The 22,356-nt window shown below is 40.3% G+C and overlaps 1 protein-coding gene across 1 annotated transcript in view; it reads left to right on the plus strand.

Moving 5' to 3' along the window:
- The window catches only part of ENPP1 (ectonucleotide pyrophosphatase/phosphodiesterase 1), a 143,254-nt gene that overhangs the window by 39,712 nt on the left and 81,186 nt on the right, over positions 1-22,356 (plus strand). Inside the window, exons 2-8 of the mRNA XM_063443235.1 lie at positions 8,006-8,078; positions 11,285-11,401; positions 14,259-14,384; positions 17,014-17,074; positions 17,634-17,731; positions 20,871-20,950; positions 22,171-22,290. Of these exons, the coding sequence (XP_063299305.1) occupies positions 8,006-8,078; positions 11,285-11,401; positions 14,259-14,384; positions 17,014-17,074; positions 17,634-17,731; positions 20,871-20,950; positions 22,171-22,290 (675 nt within the window). The remainder of the gene's footprint in view (positions 1-8,005; positions 8,079-11,284; positions 11,402-14,258; positions 14,385-17,013; positions 17,075-17,633; positions 17,732-20,870; positions 20,951-22,170; positions 22,291-22,356) is intronic.

Raw genomic sequence — 22,356 nt, forward strand, 5'->3', positions numbered from 1 at the left:
GTGGGGGTGATGGTGGTGGGGGGTGATGGTGGTAGTGGGGGTGAGGCTGAGGGTGGTAGGGGGTGATGGTGGGGAGGGGTGATGGTGGGGAGGGGTGAGGCTGAGGGTGGTGGGGGGTGATGGTGGAAGTGGGGGTGAGGCTGAGGATGGTGGGGGTGATGGTGGTAGTGGGGGTGAGGCTGAGGGTGGTGGGGGTGATGGTGGTGGGGGGTGAAGCTGGGGGTGGGAGAGCCTACCTTTCCCTGGTGGTCCAGTGGGCTCCCTGGTGGTCCGGTGGCCACTGCTCACGGTCTGCAGCTCCTCAGAGCTGCAGACCGTGTAATCTCGCGTGATTTCAGAGCGTTGCCGTGGTAACCCACGGCAATGCTCTGATTGGCCAATTCTCGCGAGTCACATGGTCTGCAGCTCTGCACACTGCGGAGCTGCAGACCAGTGTCTGTGATGGTGGCCGGGCAGCCAGGAGGGGCCTCGCACCCGGCGGCATACCGGGCAAGCCGCCGGGCCCCCTCCTGGTGTCAGGTCCTCGGTCAGTGACCGAGGACCTGACACACTCTGCCAACAGGCGGTTTAGGCGGGCGCAAGGCCCCCGCCAGCGCGAGGCCTTAGGCGGCCGCCTAAACCGCCTAATTAGAGAGCCGCCTCTGCTTTTCAGTGTGCAGCACTGTCATTCAGCTGAACACTCTCCATAGAAATGCATTTTGCTGTGCATACTCAGTAGCCTCCAAATTCTTTCCTATGGGGAAGCATTGGATTGGCTGAGGTTGTCAAATTTGATTATCTCAGCCAAGGAAACAGAGCGGGCCAATGCGCAACAATACCAGCAAGGCAGAAATAAGGCGATTTTTAAACCTCGTGGGGGCCGGACCCTAAACAGCGGTTTTACAACTATAGTTTCAGGAATAAATGTCTGTATTCATTTTAAAGGAACACTACAGTGTTAGGAATACAAAACTGTATTCCCCACATTATAGTGTCTCTCTGCCTACGCACACCACCCCCTGCCCCGGCCCCCCATTTTTCACTTGCATGACTCCTCAGCACTCGTCCTCCTGCAACATCCCCGCAATCCAGAAACCTAGTACGCATGCACAACAAGTGCTGCTAACATTATGGCTTCCCCAAAGGAAAGCATTTCATTTGTGTTTTCCTATGGGGTTTTTGAAGGAGCAAAGCGTGAGGAAGTACAGTCTGGTACGCAGCCACTACAGGCAGTCTTAACCATGTAATGTAACCATTGCAGTTTCTATAAAAGGGCAATGTTTTACTTTGCAGGGTTAAGGGAACAGAGATACTGCACCCAGTTCACTTCAATGAGATAATGTGTCTATAGTGTCTCTTGAAAGATTTCACAAATTATATTGTGATCCAGTTCAGACAAGGCAAAGCAAGGGGAAAAAATGGAAAATGAGGAGGAGAAAGAGAAACATTGTTTAATTTCTCTTCTTTGTATGTTTTCTCTAAGCAGATAACCAAAGGACAAAGCTTTTAACAATATTAACAAAGACAAATATCTATGATGGTGGCACCCAGTTGTAGGATAGAGAGGATTTGATTTCTACATTGAACTTTTTTTTCTTACCTTACAAACCTCTATTTCTTAAAGGGACACTATAGTCACCTGAACAACTTTAGCTTAATGAAGCAGTTTTGGTGTATAGAACATGCCCCTGCAACCTCACTGCTCAATACTCTGCCATTTAGGAGTTAAATCCCTTTGTTTGTGAACCCTAGTCACACCTCCCTGCATGTGACTTGCACAGCCTTCCATAAACACTTCCTGTAAAGAGAGCCCTATTTAGGCTTTCTTTATTGCAAGTTCTGTTTAATTAAGATTTTCTTATCCCCTGCTATGTTAATAGCTTGCTAGACCCTGCAAGAGCCTCCTGTATGTGATTCAAGTTGAATTTAGAGATTGAGATACAATTGTTTAAGGTAAATTACATGTGTTTGAAAGTGAAACCATTTTTTTTTCATCCAGGCTCTGTCAATCATAGCCAGGGGAGGTGTGGCTAGGGCTGCAAAAACAGAAACAAAGTGATTTAACTCCTAAATGACAGTGAATTGAGCAGTGAAATTGCAGGGGAAGGATCTATACACTAAAACTGCTTTATTTAGCTAAAGTTATTTAGGTGACTATAGTGTTCCTTTAATTATGGCTATAGTAAACATACAATTTAAAGGGGCAGTACAGTCACCAGAACAACTACAGCTTATTGAATTTGTTCTGTGAGTAGAATCATTACCTTCAGGCTTTTTGCTGTAAACATGGTCTTTAATGTTTACATTACAGCCTAGTGATAACTTCATTGGCCACTCTTCAGATAGCTGTTAAAGATCCTTCCTTGGTCATGGCTGCCTAAAATGCATCCAAACATTCAGTATCTCCTCCCTCTGCATTCAGACACTGAACTTTCTTCATAGAGATTCATTGATTCAATTCATCTCTATGAGGAGATGCTGATTGGCCAGGGCTGTGTTTGAATCATGCTGGCTCTGCCCCTGATCTGCCTCCTTGTCAGTCTCAGCCAATCCTATGGGGAAGCATTGTGATTGGATTAGGCTACCACTTCTGATGATGTCAGCAGACTGTTTGCTGGTCTGAGGTAGACAGGGCAGAGCCGACAGCTTCAAGCTTGAATACAGTAAGATTTTGGGAGGCATGAGGGGTCCAGGGGGGCTAGATGGTGGTTTTAACACTATGGGGTCAGGAATACATGTTTGTGTTCCTGACCCTATAGTGTTAGTTTTAAAAATCTGGAAAGTGACATTTTCCCTTTAACATACTCTGTTGCCTGGCAGCTTATCTGGTTTGGGGTTGTACTGATGGAATAGTTGTGTGCTACAGCTTCTCTTGGCTGGCATTGGTGAATTGGTGCTCAGATATCTCATATATGACACAATGCAAGATCATTATTTTGATATGGTATTGTTGCATGTAACTATATTGGTTGTGTTACAGTGCTATTTTTTGGTCCATTTATCCAAGTTTTTTCTTCCTAGTATCCCGTTCCCTACAACTGATTTCTAGCTTCCAAAAGCTCATCTACATTTACTGAGCTTGAACATTTTTCTTGCTTGCTTTGACATTTTGAATTGTAGATCTTACTTACTTTCTCGATCCTTATGACACTACATATTGGGTAGCTGCCTATTTATTGACTGCTTTTGGGGAGTTGTTTCCACCTGCAGCCTGCTTAGACAGTGTTTTTATTTGTTTTTGTACTTCTGTGTATGTCCCTGCTGCTTGACCCCAATTACAATATTGTGTGCCTGCATGTGTAGGTATTTATAAAATCATAAGAAGCACACACTTGTGCTAACCAATTTGTGTCATTGCCCTGTAGTCTTTGGCTTTCCATATTAAAGTAAATAAATGATGATCACTGGTAACTTAGAAGGGAGCTTTGCAGAGGGTTTATAATTGAATTGGACATGGTCAAGTGTGTGTTGCAGGCTATATATATCCTACCTAGAGTCTCGTATTATCACCATACAAAATAAAACACTGTGTTTAATTCCCACTTCTCCCAGCCGGCAGCAGTTACTATAATACACATCAGCCCCAATACATACAATACAAAACAAAGAAAAAGTTGCTTATGCACTATCCAAATCCCTATGTACATTTAAGTAACTGGAGGTTTTTTAGTATCACTCCAATGGCCGTTTAAGTGTAAGAGTTTAGAGAGGAAAAGGGTGGAGGCCATGCATGGTGAAGTAATTAGAAGGGTGAGCCAAGTGTCATTAACACTTGTCTTACTATTGCACTACATCCACCATGTCTAGATGGATTGGGTTTGGTTTTTGTATTTTTTTTTTGTATCATCTGCTTTTGATTTCCAAACTCTTTCTATCATTTTGGTACAGGTTAATCTTTTACTCCCCTATCCATAAGAATTTGTTTTTACAACAGTTAGCATTTTTTCTTGTTTTTTCTAGTTTTTGTTTAAGAAAATAAGCTAGACATTTTTGGTTTCAAAGTCTTCCCAGTGTTTTATATCTTGCTTTGACCTTTGGGAGGTTATACTTTCATAATCCTCTTTTACACTTATATACATACATTCTGGAGAATGCTTTTCATCTGTTCATTCTTGTTTCATCTGACAGTTAAAGGAAGGTTTTACTTTTCATGCTCACAATAATCATCAGTTATTCCCTGTTTTGGTCATTTGGAGTCTAGTGGGTTGTTTTCTGTTGCAGATCTTCTTAAAATGCACCACACATCACTTTACAGACATTGAGTCTTCTTTTGAATCTCGTATTGTGAGATGGCAAGAGTATAAAACTGTCAAATTTATTTGTGTTGGAGCTCCTGTCTCTGACAGAGTACCTCCATCCAGTCCACTTCCTAGCCACTTGCCAGGAATCAGAAACCCTCTGCCTATTTCTCTGTAGTCCTTCTTTCAGGCAGGTATGCACCTCTGCCTGCAATGTGATAGCTCCTGTCTTTATAGAGACACTTAGTGGCGGAACTACAGCTGGTGCTGCCACACAGGGGCCTGCACGCGGAGGGCGCCCATTGGGTGGCCCATGCACTTAGGGCCACCCGATGGGTATTTCTGAAAAGGGGCCCAGTCAGGCATGGGAGGGAGTCACAGCATTAGTGGGAGGCTGCACAAGAGGAGTGGGAGAGGCCCACGTACAGGAACATTAGGCAACTTACAGGAACTTTATAATAACATATTCAAAAAGTGCGGGGGGAGGGGGGGGGGGAGACCATTCACACAAAACATCTCTCCTGCCTGCAGAATTGGCAATATGTAAATCTGCTTGAATATGCAAATTAACACACCTTGCTATTCAGGTAGTACATATAGAAGTTTCTACCAACAGAGGGTGCGCTAGAGGCTCCATAGCCAAATCCACCTAGTTGGTTGCAAGCATCAGCAGGATTTATACATTTTACACGACCTGCACCTATAATGGGCGCAGAGGGTAACTTGGACATAGGAGTAGTTCAAGGTCCTATATGAAGTGTTTGTGTGAAACTCCTGGTGATGGTGACTACCGTCACAAAACATTTATATTCTATAATCCTGTTTATTGTAGGTTGTAAAGGAGGGTAAACCTTTGTGCATGTTAGTTAGTTTTCTATCTGAATATAACTGGTCACAGGCATTTATTTACTAAATGGTATATACTGGCACATTGTCAATATTATCTGTGTTGGTTCGAAGCACACTCTTGCAGGCCTCCCAACTATGCTGATTATGACTGCGTAGTGCGGTTACATCATTAGATGTGCTTACGCTATGTTCAGGGCTAGGACTAGAACCCTGCAGAAAGCACTGAAATAGTTCTCCCTGCATGGCGTACCCTCATGGGTGGCCCTACATGATTGGCAGGTAACCTGGCATGCATTTCAAGATGACTGACTGGTCTAGCTCCTTCTTTCTGGGAGGTTCTGCCACTTTGGATTACCTTTACCCCTCCCACTGGTGTTCCGAGAAGCATGGGAAGTATGCTGTAGGCACCATAACCACTTTATCCTATTGAAGTGGTTATTGTCAAAAGTCCCTGCCATCATTCATCGTTTTCAAGCAGTTTAACAGGGCAACAGGCTGGCCTCTCTCTGCTGCTAAGGTGAATGCTTTCACATTTGCCTAAGCAGTGATGGGCTAGGAGTGTCAGCGGACCATTTATTCTTTGGTATGTCTATGGTGGAGAGGAACCATTTGGAAATGTACTGCAGGGGAAAGTAAAGTGTAACATCCTAACCGGTATCGTTTTAAGCAAATTCGCCATGTTTGGGTGAGCATCCTGCCTCCCTTTCTGCTGGTTAATATCTCCCTATAGCAATTTTTAACATATAGAATGAAAAGAACACAAAGTATAAACTGTTTCATATGTAAAACTGAGAGGATTAAAAATAGATTTTTTTTAGGGATTTTTTTCAGGGATTGACCTGAAGTGTTCTTAGATTTCCATTCATAGCAATTTATTGTGTCCACACACGAGAGAAATGTCCCCAATAAGCTCAGTGCATTTTATTCTTAGATGCATTAATGTTGTGCAAAGTACAGTCAGACTAGTAAGTCTGAATGAGATCCCTTTAGAAGTACTGGAATGGGCAGTCCTGGGCATGCATGCAGGCAGGCAGACACACCTTGGGTTGGACTGCCCTTTTCTCGCAAACTCTTTCCCACATCAGATCTGCTTCAGGGTATTCATGTACTTTGATTATATCTGCAATAGTTGATTGTTTATATTTATTTTTTATTCTGTAGCTTATCTGTAGCTGATAGCTATTTTTATTTTTATCTTTTTTAGGCTCGACTCTCATTTGGGAATCATACCCAACCTTGATTATTAGTCCTGGGTAAAAAGTAATGTATCCTAACTGAAGCTTACCATTCCATCATTAAACCACAGAGGAAGCGATTTATGGAGTCAGGATATTTTTTTTCCATTCTCCTGTCTGTGGTGTGTTTTAATGTTTTTATTTTTTAAAATTATTATTATTATTTTAAACTGGCTTTCACTAATTGTTGTCACCATCTTGTAGTTGTTCAGTGTACTTCCTCAGAGGCTTATGTCAGAATTGGTTTTGCTGAAGTCTATGGTCATACCTAGTCCAAAGGAAGTTGAACTCCAATCACACAAAATCATACCTCAACAACATTTCATAAGGACACAGAGGGACACTCTAATTATATGGTTGGGGTGTGGCCAGGAGCAGGGCTGTTCTAAGAAATTTTAGGTGATTATCCAACAGCAATTTACGCAACTAAAATTTAATTTAGAACAAGAACAATGTATCTTATTTACACAGACTAATTTCTAAAGACAATTATTGTAGTTTAAAGACACATTACTGTGAGTATTATTGCTGTTCTTTTTATACATTGAGATATACAAATATGTATAATTATAGAAAAGAGGGACATGGGTATTAGGACCCAAAATAGGGGCTAGTCCTCCTAAATAGGGACACTTGGGTGGTAAGCAAAATGCACTGATAAATAGCACTTAGCTTTGACATTCTTGAGCCTCTCTGTGCTCTGCACATATCTTAACTCTGGTGTCTAGTCTATAACATTTGTTAGGGGGGTCATTCCATGTCATGTCTACATTGCAGTTAGCTCTACCATTTTTTGATGTTTCTAAAACTTGACAAGAACTTCTTATCACCCTTCCAGGTAAAAATATTTTCTTGGGATATAAGCAATTTGTCAAGTTTTCCACTCTGAGAGGTCCTCTTACTTTTACCTCTTTTTGGGTCACCACTGTTGGAATGGTCCGATATCTTCCCGTGTTGCATTTGTTACTTCACTTTCTTAACATTTTTCCTGTGTTACTTTGGGTGATGTTTAATTGCTTAGTTCCCTCTGAGGGGACCGTTGGCTGCTTCTTCTGTGCCTAGCTTCTTCTTAGAAGACTGCTTGGCTGGACTCTATCAGCTGTTTACTGCTTATATTCAAAGTGATATTTTAATGTTGTGTATTGTATTGTTTTGTTTACTAGACATGCCCCTACTCACGGCATAGCGAGTAGGGGCAGAATTTACGAATACGAAGTAATCTTTACTTAGTATTAGTACATTTGACTGAAAGACTCAAGTAGCATTATTCTCACCGCTACCCCCACCATGGTCACACCATACTCAGACAGCCTGCAACTAAGTAACATGCCAGCTAAGTTAGGAGCTCAATATATAGGCTTGCTGATATCCCAGATAATATTCTCAGGGTTATATTTAACCAGTTTTACACAGCACCTGTGCATTTTATTTCTACAATCTAGTGAACCGCTCCTAATTAAGCTTGTTTCAAACTACAAAACTAGACCTCTATTACATGTCCCGGAGTCAGCATGGGCAGGTTTGGTATTATGATGTTTCAAATTGCTCTTTATTACTTATGTATGGGTTGTTCTGTTTCCAGTTTCACATTTCCTCTGCATAGGAAACTCTGATCTATTTCACACACAACAAAAAAAGTTACGTTTGTTTAAGGTGTCTCTATAATATTTATAGAATAATATATACTCCTTTTGTCTCCTTTAGCTTATCTGTGTGTGCTTGTTAACTGCAATCCTTGGCTGTATATTTGGACTTAAACCAAGCTGTACTAGAGAAGGTAAGAAAGTTATTAACGGAGTTAATAGTTTAGAGTTTAGAAAACGTCTGGTCAAACACCTTTCCTCACCCATCGCAGGAATTGTTTAGTTGATATTTTAATGCTGCATTCCTCACAATTGACATGTTAATGGGGAAAAGAGACAGCAAGTAAGTTTTTCTCTCCTTAACATACAAGTTGATGTGCAGGAACACTGCAGTAGTGACTGTGGTGCTGTTCATCTTTCATCGGTCAGACTATTTTTTATTAAAGAAACATTATAGGGTCAGGAACACAAACCTGTATTCCTGGCCCTATAGTGTTAAAAACCATGTTAGCCCTGCCTACCTCCTTTAAATAACTAGGAAATTCACCATATTTTGACACTAGTTCCGCCCCTGATCCACCTCCTTGGCTGACATAATCAGAATTGATGACCTTAGCTTAACACAATGCTTTGCCATAGGATGATCACAGCCAAGGAAACAGGGCGTGGGCGGAGACACACACCACCCTGACCAATTAGTGTTTAGAATACAGTCTAGGGGTAACTTCACCGGCCCCTCCTCAGAAGTCTACAAGAGGTACTTCCAGGGGCAGTGCTGTGTAGCACTCTCATTCAGTGTCTCCACCCTCTGCACGCAGACACTGAACTTTCCTCATAGAGATTAATTGATTCAATTCATCTCTATGAGGAGATGCTGGTTTGCCAGGGCTGTGTTTGACTTGTGCTGGGTCTGCCCTTGATCTGCCTCCTTGACAGTCTGTCAGTCCTCAGACCACAACTTCTGATGATGTCAACCATACAGGCAGATCAGGGGCAGGGCAGAGGCAATAGCTGCACTAACATTTTACTATATATTTAGGGAGGCAAGGGGGGTCAGTGGGGGGGGGGGGGGGTAGGTGGTGGTTTTAACACTATAGGGTCAGGAATACACTCTAGAGTGTTCCTTTAATAGGAATGTTACCAGGAAGAGTTTTTGGAAAAGAGCAAAAAAAACATTTAGAAAATAAAGGGTTTATTTGGCACTTTTCAATGTAAATCTCTACTGCAGCTGAATGAGATGCCACAATGTTGTTGTTTTTTTAAATTTTGTTAATTTTTTTTTAGTAATTCTATTAATGGTACTTACTACTGTAAACTTCAGTAATTATATGCTATGCAAACCTAATGGGATAGTTTAAAGCACAATCTTAAACAAGAAAAGCCACATAAGAGGTTACGAAATAAGGAATTCAAAATATGGAGAGAAAAAAAACACAAAACCATAAGAATAATAAAAAGTAATCCGTGACCTTTGCCTGGCTCTCAATGTGACTACTAAATCATGATGCTCTGGCAATGCTGCACAGCAGAAGTTTTATGAAAAGAGCAGGGATCTTTTGATGTTATTGTAAAATTATCAGAGTGGAATTATCTAGCGAAACTATTAAAGTAGAGTAGATTTTAAAAAGCCAGCCTAATTTGAAGATTTACCTACTATGTGCCAGATCAGAGTGATCCTATAACTAGCAACAGCTGTATTGAACATTTTCATTTTATTTTCCAGGAAACCATTGGAAAACATTTGATACATATTGGTCATAATTCCATATTAGTAACTTGTTCTGCCACAAATACAATGAGCGTCTTATGAGTAGGACATGTAAACTGGATTTCACACGGACACATGGTAATCTAGGCTGATAAAAAGACTCAAGTAAATTTAGTTCAACCTTTAAAACCTCTTTTTATCATGTTGATCTAAAAACAGGCAAAACAAATAAATACAGTTGAAGTTATGGATAATTATGCCACAAAAGGGGGAAAAAACTTCTTGACACCACAACTTATTGATGTGGTTATGGTAACTGAATTCTGTGAATGACGGGTCCCACATCATTGCTAATCTGTTCATTCACTGTTTAGTAGAGATTTTCGGCATCCAGCAGCACTGCTGCTCTGCCTCTGCTTCACACACCACTAAGGGTAGTGGGCAGAAGTTTAGTTACATGTCCGACATATCGTGATTGGAGGCCAGACTTCAAACTGGAACAGTTTCCTGGTATATTTTTAAAATGCTCACATGAAGCATAATACAGCCTTACATTTTATGATTAATTTCTGTGGGATATAAAGACACAACACCCGATAAAAAAGACGGTGAACCGATACAGCAACAGTCGCCTAAATGAGACGCTCTTATTTGAAATATCTCCCTTCAATTATTGCACTGAAATATAACAATTTTCTGATCAAAATATCCACATTTATTATTATTTTTTTTGTAGAAGCAAAGTAGCTGATGATCTAGGAAATATACAAAAAAACAGTGAGAGATCTTTCACCGAAATTTTAATGGTTGTGGGGTAATTAGGGCATAACCCAACATGAAAATAATAAGGAATATTGGAACGGATTTACGAAGAGCAAGACCAGTACTACCCCTACTACTCTTATGAAAGCTGCTAATCCAATTGTAGGCTTAGTGCCTTAATACATAAAAACAAAAACCTATTTATTTTATAAAATCCCTAACTGGATAAATAAGAAATGAAAAACATAAATAACTGTTAACATAACATGCAAAAAAAGAAGAGCTAAATGTTAAAATAGGACCAGCTGCAGGAGTCTTATGATAGTATCCAAAAGTAAACCCTCACTTGAAATATAGACACAAACGCTAGTTGACCTAATACAATGTTGGAAAGCGTTGAAATGAGAAAGGTGCTGGTCTAAGGCTAGGGGTAATTGGATGCTGTAAAGGGTATTATACGGGTAGAGTACATTTATATGCTATGAGAAGTGGTCAGCAAGTTAATTGCAAATTAAATGAAACATGTATATCTCTGATTAAATGTTAAAGCTAAAAAAAATCCTTTAAAAGTAGGAGAGTGGGTGCAGGGATATATGAGGAAATCCAAGGCAGCAAACCCCAAATTGATTTGAATAACAATCGGGAAGCTAGCGATGGGAGTAAGAAAAATAAATCCCCTATTAATATATCGCAGTTACTCACAGTACAATAAGTTAGTGCGGTGTGATTTTGCAGATCATCCGTGGAATCCGCTCAGTACTATAAAGAGAAACACGGTGCTGTATGGAATATAGCACTTTGATTTAACAGACACAATAGTTAAGAGTTGAGATAATAGGCCAAATCTGTCTGTTTGGTGCGCTCTGAAGTGTATACAATGATGTAAATAATATAGCTAGTAGTTATCTGATGATCTCATTTTTATTTCAGTAACCACTTGCAAAAATCGGTGTTTTGAACGAAAATTTGGAAGCTGTCGATGTGATGCTGCATGTGTGGAGCAAGGGAACTGCTGCATAGATTATCAAGATGTGTGCATTAGGCCAGGTGAGAGTAACGTATCTTGTACTGTCATAATACTATTAAATTATAAATAATAAAGTGACACACTACTTTAAAATGGGGTCATTATCACCAAGACTGCAAACCATAATCACCAAACTGAATTTTCGTTTTTGTGTGTATTTTTACTTTGATGGATGTTGCTATATGGATATTTAATTGCAGTAATGAGAAATTTTGTGTGTCCGGTGTTGCCATAATCAAAACATGAAACAAGCTTGGTCATAACAAGGCATCAATAACAACGATCCCAGGTCATCCCCTCCATGGGGCCATGCAAGCACCACTCTTTCGGTATATTGTTTACAAAACTGTCTCTTTCACAACACTTTCACTTTGAGTGTCAAAAAGTTGAGACAGTAATTGTGTTAATTATTTGGATTTGTTGCACATTGTGGCTAAAATCTTGGACATTACATATTGGAACAAAGCACTTAAAAACAGATTATGATGGCATAGACCAGGCACAGAAAACCTTTGGCACTCCAGATGTTTTGGACTAAATCTCCCCTGATGCTTGCCATCATTGTAGATGTAAGAGCATTAATTGCGATGTAGTTCACAACAGCTGGAGTGTGGGTCTTCAGTTGTGGTCATTTCCTCTTCACTTCTAATCTTTGCTCTCCCCATGTCTGTCTTTTTTTTTCCTTATTATTTATTTATTTATTTATTTTATTTATTTATAAAGTGTGACGAAACCAATCTCGCCACATTGTATTGGAGGAGCCTGGTTGCCCGCCTGCTGCCTCTGGACTATGGACCGGCAGCTAAAGGGTTAATTTTACTGTGCAGAAGGATTTATTTCTCCCTTTCTGCACAGCAGTTCGGTAGATTCCATCTACCGAACAAACAGCCGTTCACCAACATCCCCAGAGCCGTGGGAAGCCGGCCGGCGTTGTTAATTGGCCACACAGAAGCTGGAGTGTGCTGCCAATTTACCTCCCTGAAGCTGCGGTTAACCGCAGCTTAATTGCTTGTTAACTGTGTGGCCGCTGTTACACTTTGCGGCCGCTAGGTGGCGGTGTTCTGGAGCTCCCCGGGCAGCCAGCGCTTTTCTGCACGGCTTTCATGCACCAAAATCGGACACTTTTACGTGCAGGCACCGCTGAACCTCCAGCCCCTGGTTCTCATTCGTATGGATTTGGTGAATGCAGGGAAATTCGGTAGTTTGTTTTATGTGAACTGTAGTAACCCAGATAGTCTGCCATGGAGCCTGTTCGTATAATTAAAGACTTTGGCTCCATGGCAATTAAAATGTATTTGTGTGGTCTGGGTGCCATTCTCCTAATAATGTGCACCCAGACCTGAGCTATCTGGGGATATGTTACATGTCTGTGTTTTGTGTATAAAATGTGTCTGTATGTATTTTAAAGTGATAGTCTGTTTCTGTGTCACCATGTGCATAATGGAGTCTGGCCTTTGTCCTAGGAGATAATTGAATTACTTCATTAATTATCTCCAGGGCAGAGAGGAGGAAACCAAGATGCATGGTGGGAAAGTATTGTGGCTGTGTGTACGAAAATGATACATGTCTGTCTGCTGTTTCAGTCTTCCATCTGGTCCCCTAGGGGAGTGTCCACCAGGTGGGAGACCTGCATAAATACAGGGGCAGGTAGCCCTGAATAAACAGACCACTGCTTGACCCTCAACACGGAGCCTTGTCTCGTTTTTGGGGGGGGATTCACTGTATGCTGATAGGGACTGACTGCCAGGAGTGTAAGCCACTTGGGAGCTTTTCCTGTTCGTCTGCTAGCAGCAATTCGTGAGGTTCCAGTTCGGGAGTTTGGAGTGCTACCTTATTCCCTTGTATGCAGTTCGGGAGTTTGATGTATTCACCTATATCCGAATTCGTGAGTTTTGGTGCTTTTACAGTAGCTGTGCCTTTTTGTGAAAAGGGGATTATCGCCTAAACTGATTTTTAGCCTTTTCTGCTGAAACGGTCCGTAACATAAAGTGTCAACATATCCTCCAATGCTCTAAAATAGGTGGACTAACAAACAAGTTGTGGCCCTTGCTCAAATAAACATATATTCTCCATTCTCCAATATATGACAACTGTCCTATATTGGCTCATTGGAGGACTAGTGGCACCTCCATACTAGTAGAATTTTGAAAGTAAAAGTGAAAACTGTTCAAATAAATTAAAAATTGGTTGTTCTAAAATCTCCCTTCTTACCTCCGTTGTTCAGAACTAAGCCAGTACTGTTTGTTTGGCATATCTGTTAATTGTGTTTTAGAAAGTGCTATTATAAAACAATATACAACAACCTTTAATTTCTGCCAATGTTCTGATGCATTATCTATACATTGCTTTAAACTTTTTTAAAAATCTACGTAGACAATCCCGGTTTATCTTTTTAATGCAATCAATGAATACACAGGTGCGCTGCATTTCAGTGGAGACTTGGCTGTCTTTGTGTCCTTCAAAGATGGTTGCAGCCTTTCATGACAGGCCAGTCAGAATAAATATTTTGATATTTTCTGATGGAATCCTTCAGCTGTACTACCTACAAAACAGGATGTACGAGAGGTATGTCAGGACATGGGACCTATTTCTGTACTCTGGGAAAGTCCCAGTTAAACTAGAATGAGAATTAGAATTAGAAACTAGAATTTCCACCAACTGTTCAGATTCTGAAACTAGCAAAACCTACAGCCTCCTCCATCCAATTGGTCATCTCTCTGACCAGTGAAGAAGATCCAAGGGAAAAGTAAAATGGCTGAGGACAGAACCTCACCACTTGTTACTGCTACTTATTAGGCAGGTGTTCATATTTATTAATTTGCTTGCAATTTCAATGTATGTAAAATTGTAATGTTTATCAAATACTTGTTATTTCAGCTCACACCTGGACATGTGACAAGCTACGATGTGGTGAAAAAAAATTACCTGGAAGCCTCTGCTCTTGTTCTGATAATTGCAGAGAAACACAGGACTGCTGTGTTAATTACAACTCGGTTTGCCTTGGTAAATCATTTTGAAGCCTTTAAATTCTGTAATGAATATATTTTTAACAATTAGAATGTTATATACCTAATCCATTGTCAAACAGTCACTAAATGCTACCGAATAATATTTGTTTTAAGTTGCATTATGCTTTTTGACTAAGGGAAGATCCCTAAAAACAAAGCATGAACTGCTTCAAAGATAAGAGGTTGATATATAGCACCATTTATTTGAATATGATTGTTCTACCTGTGTAAAAAATGACCGTTATTTTTTTTACTAGTTTGTTGTCATTAGTTGAATATAAAAACGTAAAACAAACTAACAAAAAAGCACAAACTACAGTCTGCATGTGACTCTTTCTTGCAAAAGGTACAGGTGGATGTAAAATCAAAATCACTGAATCAGGTATATTTTATTAGTTCATAATTATAGACATCCAAATTGGCAAAGAAAAAGGAAAATTTAAAAAACCCAGGGTAGGTAAAATACAATAATGCTGTTGCTCGGTCAATAAACTCGGTTCTGCTCGGTTAATAAACCTGGCAGAAATATTGGCTGCACTGCAGTAACTTCCATATTCTTCAGAATGTGATGTGCATAGAGAACAAAAAACAACCAACCAACCAAACCAAAACACCTTTAACACCCAAAATAACACAACATACCAAGCTGTAAACCTGACTTCTATTCAAAGCAACAGTTGCTAAATTGTAACTAAAACTCACGAGTGTCCTTCTTATGGAGGAGACCATATTAGAATAGTTTAGCAATGCAACTCTGTTACTTTGAGAAGTTTTACATGTAGCTCATTTGCAACATGTGCAAATCCAAGTACAGGCAATTTACGAATGTTGAAAACAATTAGGTCTCCATTAATCTGGTAGTAAATTGTAAAGCAAGGTGCCTTGGGCACGTAACCACATAAGAAATCAGGGATCCTATAAGAGAGCTACATCGGTTTCTTTGGAGAAGGTACATTAATGATGTGCTGAAAAAATTACATTATATTAAGATCATGGCTCAAAATCCCAAGTCCTACACTACTAGACAGGCCTAAATATTACTTTCTGCTGCAAACCTTGATTGTCCATGGCACATTAACCAAGTGGGAATTTAAAATCCCCACATTTAAATGGACATTTTGAGCCCTGTTATATATTTTCACCATGCATAAACTGTGACATTGATTTTTTTTTTTTTTAAATATATTCTTCTGGTATTTCACAAACCTGCTTCCTCAGGACACAACATACATTCACTAGTGGACCCTCTAGCTAATATGTGCCTGTATAATTGAAATATGGTTCAATGTTGGCTGTTGCCAGATCAGATATTGAGTCTGTAGTGGACCCTGCGTAACCCGACCGGTCACCACCGCTAATTCCTTCTTTCAGCTGCTCATGAACCACTTATAATGATAAAAGACCAATTCCCCCCCAGTAACTAAACAACAGAGTTCTGGAGGTACAACAAAATGTTATTGGCTCATGGCTTTTATGCATAACTCCATGCAAGGGGTCTACCACACAACCATACAGGGTCACATCCCAGGATCCTCCCCCTCCCTGGGGTGCAAGCGCTGAAAGGGACTCCGTTCCCTTTGTCTTCAAAGCCCACCACTGAAACCACAGGGTTTCCCGCACTAACCGCCAAGGGTTTTCTTCCCAGAAGCCTCTGTGCCTGGCAGTCCAGGCATGGGAAAAAGGCACAGAAAAGACCGCCCGTAGGAAAAGAGCTGGTCTCTTTGTCCCCGCAGGTACCGAAAAGCCTGCGAACCTAGCCAGTGCCCCAGAAGTGTCCACACCAACCTCAGGGACCCTCACAGTGGTGCCTTCCTCGACCGATCTCTGCTCGCAAGGTCCCCGTGTGAAACCCTGCACGGGAAGCGTCTCCTTTCGGGATACGAATGCTCTCCCTGGATGGCGTTCGTCTATATGAAATGGTGGCCACCCAGGGGCTCATTTGTTAATTGCTTCCCTTGAGGTCTCACACTTAAGTTGCGAGTGTGAACGTTCTAATGGGGCATCTGGGAGGTCCTTGTTTGGGAGACGGATGAGTCGGGAAACAATCCACGAATGCTTCCCCTAGTAGCCAATCATCTGTATGAATGGCGGCCACCCAGGGAAGCACCCATTAATTGCTTCCCTTGCGGTCCGGTGTTTGAAACTTATGTTGCGAGGTGAGAATGTTTTAACCCAGCGTTCTAAATGGGGTGTTGGGGTGGTCCCCGTTCAGGAGGCGAATTGATTCCTTTCGCGGTAGCCCTCCCGAACGGGGAGCGGGTACAAAACACGAAAATACAAGGGTAACACATAAAAACAAACGGTTAAATCCACGAACAGGCAGCAGTTCTGCCACAGAGTCTTGTGGTGATAAGAGCATTATTATTAATATTTTGCTGTTCATATAGTACGTACCTAGAGCTAGCTATATATATATATATATATATATATATATATATATATATATATATATATTTTTTTTTTATTTATTTATTTTTTTATTATTTATTTTTTCTGTAATCTAGAACTTTTCATCTCCTCTTTAACTTGTCAAATGTTATTTCATTTGGTAGGAGGACCTAAATTGCATGTCATTGCCGGTGTATTTAATCTAATCTAATAATGCCCTTCCCTTTGTCTTCCAGGTAACAAGAGCTGGGTACAGGAAACCTGTCAGGATATCAAAACCCCAGAATGTCCAGCAGGGTTAGACTATATTCTTATATTTTTCAATGGGAAAAAACAATGTATTTTAGAATAAAAAATTAAGGCAATTAACACAGTATTCTTCTTTCTAAAGTTGCCATTGCTGCTAGAAAACAGTACCCGAGTCTCCTGAGCAATAATATGATTTTATAAAATGTATATTTTAAAGGGACATTTCAAGCATTATAACCACTATAATAAATAAGAATAATGGGGAAAAACAGTTAATCCCCTCTCACCCCTAAACACACACTAGCTACAGCCACTGCACACACCTACTTCATACTCTATACACACATACACTCCAGCACAAAATTCAACTACCACACAACAACAGACAAACTCAGTATACCTCCACATACAGCTCTCAGCCTCTAAAATCTCTACAGTCTCTCAAACCCAATACTCTGTCTCCTCCAAACTCCTCCTCATATTCACAGCACAGAGCTCTAAGAGGGGGCCCCAATCTGACATTGGTAATCTGGCTTTGATTTTTAAAATACTAATCATACAATGATATTCACTATATTGTTTTCTTTTCTTCTCCTAATGTTTATAGATTCTCAAAGCCTCCCTTACTCTTGGTTTCATTGGATGGGTTCAGAGCAGAATATTTACATACTTGGGGAGGACTTCTTCCTGTCATTAGCAAATTACGTGAGTACTGTGCGATTTTACGGATTTTTCTTAAACAGCTTATGGTTTGAAATGCTAGTGTTTATTGTAACCATTTGTTAACACTTTTATGAATCTGTTTCAGTGATTGATAGTTGGATTGTTGTTGTTGGAATTTTTTTTATATATATTCGGAATCTAACAACTCTAAATTAAGTTACCATAGACTGAAATCTATTTAACATGGATTTTAATGTGCAGTGATCCAAGCATCTATATAAATATTTTTTGCTGTGTTTTTTCCACGAGGTAGGAGTAGGAGAAAAAAAAATTGTCAGTTCAGAAAAACATGCAAAATTTACTTTAATGAATTCAGATAATTAAATATTAGAAAATCCTGATCTCTTGGAATTTGATAAACGCAATGTTGTTCCGGTTTGGGGAAACACTCATTTATAAATAATAGTTATCCAGAGACAGGCGTTCCTATATTTATTGTTGTGACATTACAATAAATTACTACCTATATACTTTTAGTAAACCTTTAAATATATATGAAGTACAAATCATAAAATACTGAGGGGCCTCTTCACTATAAACACCCTACTTTCTACAGATAATTCAACTACTTTTATTCCTCCAAGGTTCACTGTATTGATAGCAACTGATTCCTAACCAAATTGACATGAGTGCATCTGATTTGAGCCATTTTCAAAAGAATCTCCCCACAGCAATTTTCAACCAATATTTTATCTAATGGGTAGTGAATAAATTGCTTGATAGCTGACAAGCTTGCGCTTTAATAGCCGCCTCACCTGTAATCTGGAGTATTAGGAAGATTGACTTCGTATAAATGACACCTCCTGTAGATGTCCGCAAGACCAAGGCCGTCTTTAATATTGATTGGACCCTGGGCAAAGCATTTGCTTGGGCCCCCTGAACCCTGTACCCCTCCCCAGGCGTGCAAACACGTTATCACCCTTAACGCAGTGGCTACCTAAAGTAGAGAGGTGCAAGAATATTTTTTTGGGCCTCCCTATCGCAAGGATGTTTAAAAGGTAGATCCCCATCTGTCGTGCAACTCCAGCAATGCCTTGACAGCTGGGGCTCTACCATTTACCCATGTTTGCAGGTTTTTATTTAGCCCTAAGCAGTTTTTTGTGTGTATCAATGTAAACAGGTTTTTGTATGGAATATGTTTGTATGTGGTGTTGGCGTTTGAATGTAAGAATGCATTTATGTGTAGTGTTGGTTTTTGAATGCAGGGGTGTGTATACAGATAATGTTGGTGTTTAACACAGACGTGTATTTGTATGTTGTGCTGAAGCTTGAATGCAGGGGTGTATTTGTGTGTAGTGTTAGCATGTGAATGTTGAGATGTATGCACAAATACACACACAAACACTCATGTAGATATGCACATAACCTGACACACAAATATACAACCTGACACACGTACTGAGAACGTACAGATACACTGAAACACACACAGACAACATACAGCTACATACGGACACACATCCTGACATACACAAATATACAAACACTGACACACATGCAGTTACATAGACACACATATACACACCTGACACACTTGCAGATACACACACACACACACACTTCATACAGATACACACACAATGATAACCTATAGATACACATACACAGATATACAGACAAACTGACACACAAACATTCACTGATAGACATACTTACACAGACACACAAACTGACAGACATGCTGACACATTCACCAACACACACACCAACATACTGACACAAAGAGCCATACTGATACAGACATGCACACACTAACATACATATGGACACACAGTGACACATACACTAACAGACATGCTGACACACATATACTGACAGACATACTGACACATTCACAGATACACACACAAAATTTACACTATTAAACCCACCCTTCCTACCTTGGAGGGTGGCTTTCCCACTTGTGGCTGAAGGTGCTGGGAGTTGGGGTCTGGCTATCTCGGCCCAGACCCCCACCGCTCTGCCGCTTCCCTCTCCCGCGCGCTCCTCTCATTATTGGAGGAAGTGACTGCCACAGACGTCACTTCCTCCCAGCCGGCTGCCGAACGAGTTAGAGGGCCCGGTCGCGCTCTTAAAGCGCCAGAGCGCAGAACCGGGCCCCTGCTGACAGAAGCCCACCGGGTGGCCCTTAGTGCATGGGCCACCCAGTGGGCCTCCTTAGTGCGTGGCTGCACCGGCGGTGGGAGAAATGCTTGAGGCCAGCGGGGCCCACGGTACAGCTGCTTCGGGCTCCCCAGGAGTAACTGGGCCCGGGGCAGCTGCCCCGTTTGCCCCGCAGTAAAGACGGCCCTGCGCAAGACCCGTGCAAGGATTTTTGGCTACACGTGCGAAGATGCATTGTGCCGCCCCCTCCACCCACCCACCCCAAAATGCATCTTCACCTGTGTCTTGTAGCCCCCCTCTTTGATTTCTTACCCCCTTGTGTCTCTTAGAACCCCCGAGCCCCTTTGTGTGTCTCGTTCTCTTCCCCAGCTATACAGACACATACAGACACAGTTAGGAGATAAGGGCTGCACATTGGAGGATAGAGGCTGTAGTTGGAATTCAGTAGAAACATTTGTTTTATCAGTGTTCTTGTTCTATTTTTTTAGATTGTACTTTTCTATGAAAATTTAAGTTGTTTTTTTTTCTTGGGTGGTCCACATAAACTTAAGCCTTTTTTATTTGGCCCATGTTAGCCTTTGAGTTTGACATGCTTGCTGTAGTCTTTGAAGGGACATTCCAGACACCAACACCACTTTCATACAAATTTTCTAGCTTTTGGGGCAAGTATTTACCTGTATATATTTTTTTTTTTACATGCTCCATACTTCCAGCCTTCTGCATCTTATGGCTCTTCGCCCCACCTTTCCAATTATTTTTATTTCCTTCTTGCTGGTTATCATAACATCTACATTTATGTCCCTCCCAGTAGCATACGATGTCCAATATGCTATCAGCAAACACTGCAGACATTTCTATCATAAGTTTGGAAAACATAATAACTTGTAAAGGAGAAAAATCTCCTGAAGCCCAGCAACTTCAAATGTTCTATATGATTGTGCGTATGAATTTGTTTGTTTTGAGCAAATTAATGAATTTGTTGGTATTGAGCAAATGAAAAAAACTAAATTATTTTCAGGACAATGTGGGACATACACACGTGCTTTACGTCCAGTATATCCATCAAAAACGTTTCCCAATCATTACAGCATTGTGACGGTAAGTAATTTTGATCTTCATATCTACATCCACCATTATTATTATTATTTAATATGATAAACTTCTAAATAAAAAAATTGCCTTTCTATAGCAATCCTAGGCGAAGAAACTTTAAATGTCCTTGCTGGTCCTTTGAAGTGCTGATTTCCATATGGTCAGGAGGGCACTAAGACAATATGAGGTTGGAGACTATTCTATAATATAGTCTTCTTGTTAGAACCTTTGAGACTATAAATAAAAAAAGAGATACTTCAGACAAACCGAGGAATGGTTATTGTTGCAAAACCAAGCTACGTTCTCATACTTTCACTGTCTAAACCCCCATAATAGACGTCCTGAGATGTCAGTCTATTCTCCTATATGTCCACTTTTTGCAACTTGCTTGGTCCTGGTGCATAGCCATGTTCGCACAGCCATGTTCTTTGTGTGGTGAGGAATGGGGTTTAGCCTTACCCATCACTAAATCTGACCCCAAACTGAAGTATTTATGACTACATTCCATTCTATAGGTTGTTTTATACTTGCACTATTTTACTTGGGACTGCCACTGTAGAAAGATGTAAGGGACTATCTCCGGAGCATGGACTGTAATGCCTGTTCCTAGGCATGTCATTGACAAAGCTAGGTAATTCTCTGTTAGCAGAGCTAATCAGCCCTCTTGGGTGGGATTAATGTAAAATGCTAATTACATTTATTTAGCCAGTAGTTTAACAAGTTGGGGAAAAAAAAAAAAAAACCAGTGCAAGAACTACCGATATAGCATGTCTTGCTCTGATCTTACTTACTGTCCCACATATTTAATTACAATCATATGAGCCCAATGCAGCTGTTATCATTTGTCAAATGTATTATTTTCACCTCCTGTTTTAAGCACTTCCACATTCTAGCTATTTAACTATTTTCAGTGGAGATCTGGATCTATTAAGATACTTATCAGATCCATGGGTCAACTTGACCTTTCATTTGTATTACTAGTATATGTAGTCTTATGGATACATTCTGGATGTGTGAGCAAAGCTAATACATGAAACAACCTTTTCACATTGGGCTACATATTTGTTTTCTGTTTTTATTTGCAAGTGAAGTTTTAAAGATGCCCACTTAAACATAAAGCCTGCTGTACACATTGTGTATCAAATGTAATTTTTAAAAAAAGTTTTAAGTATAATTTGTTTCATTTGAAATGAACACATAGTATTCCTGTTAAACTTGTATTATAGGGCCTTTATCCAGAGTCTCATGGTCTTATTGACAATAAAATGTATGACCCCAAGAGGAACGCACTTTTCACTCTTCGCAGCCTTGAGAAATTTAACCCTTCCTGGTACCAAGGAGAACCAGTATGTATGATTAAAAAGAAAAATAAAGACAAAAGCCTTTTTGATACTTAAAAACTTTTTTTTTTA

This window comes from Pelobates fuscus, chromosome 2, assembly GCF_036172605.1.
Source record: "Pelobates fuscus isolate aPelFus1 chromosome 2, aPelFus1.pri, whole genome shotgun sequence".
Classification (NCBI taxonomy): Eukaryota; Metazoa; Chordata; class Amphibia; order Anura; family Pelobatidae; genus Pelobates; species Pelobates fuscus.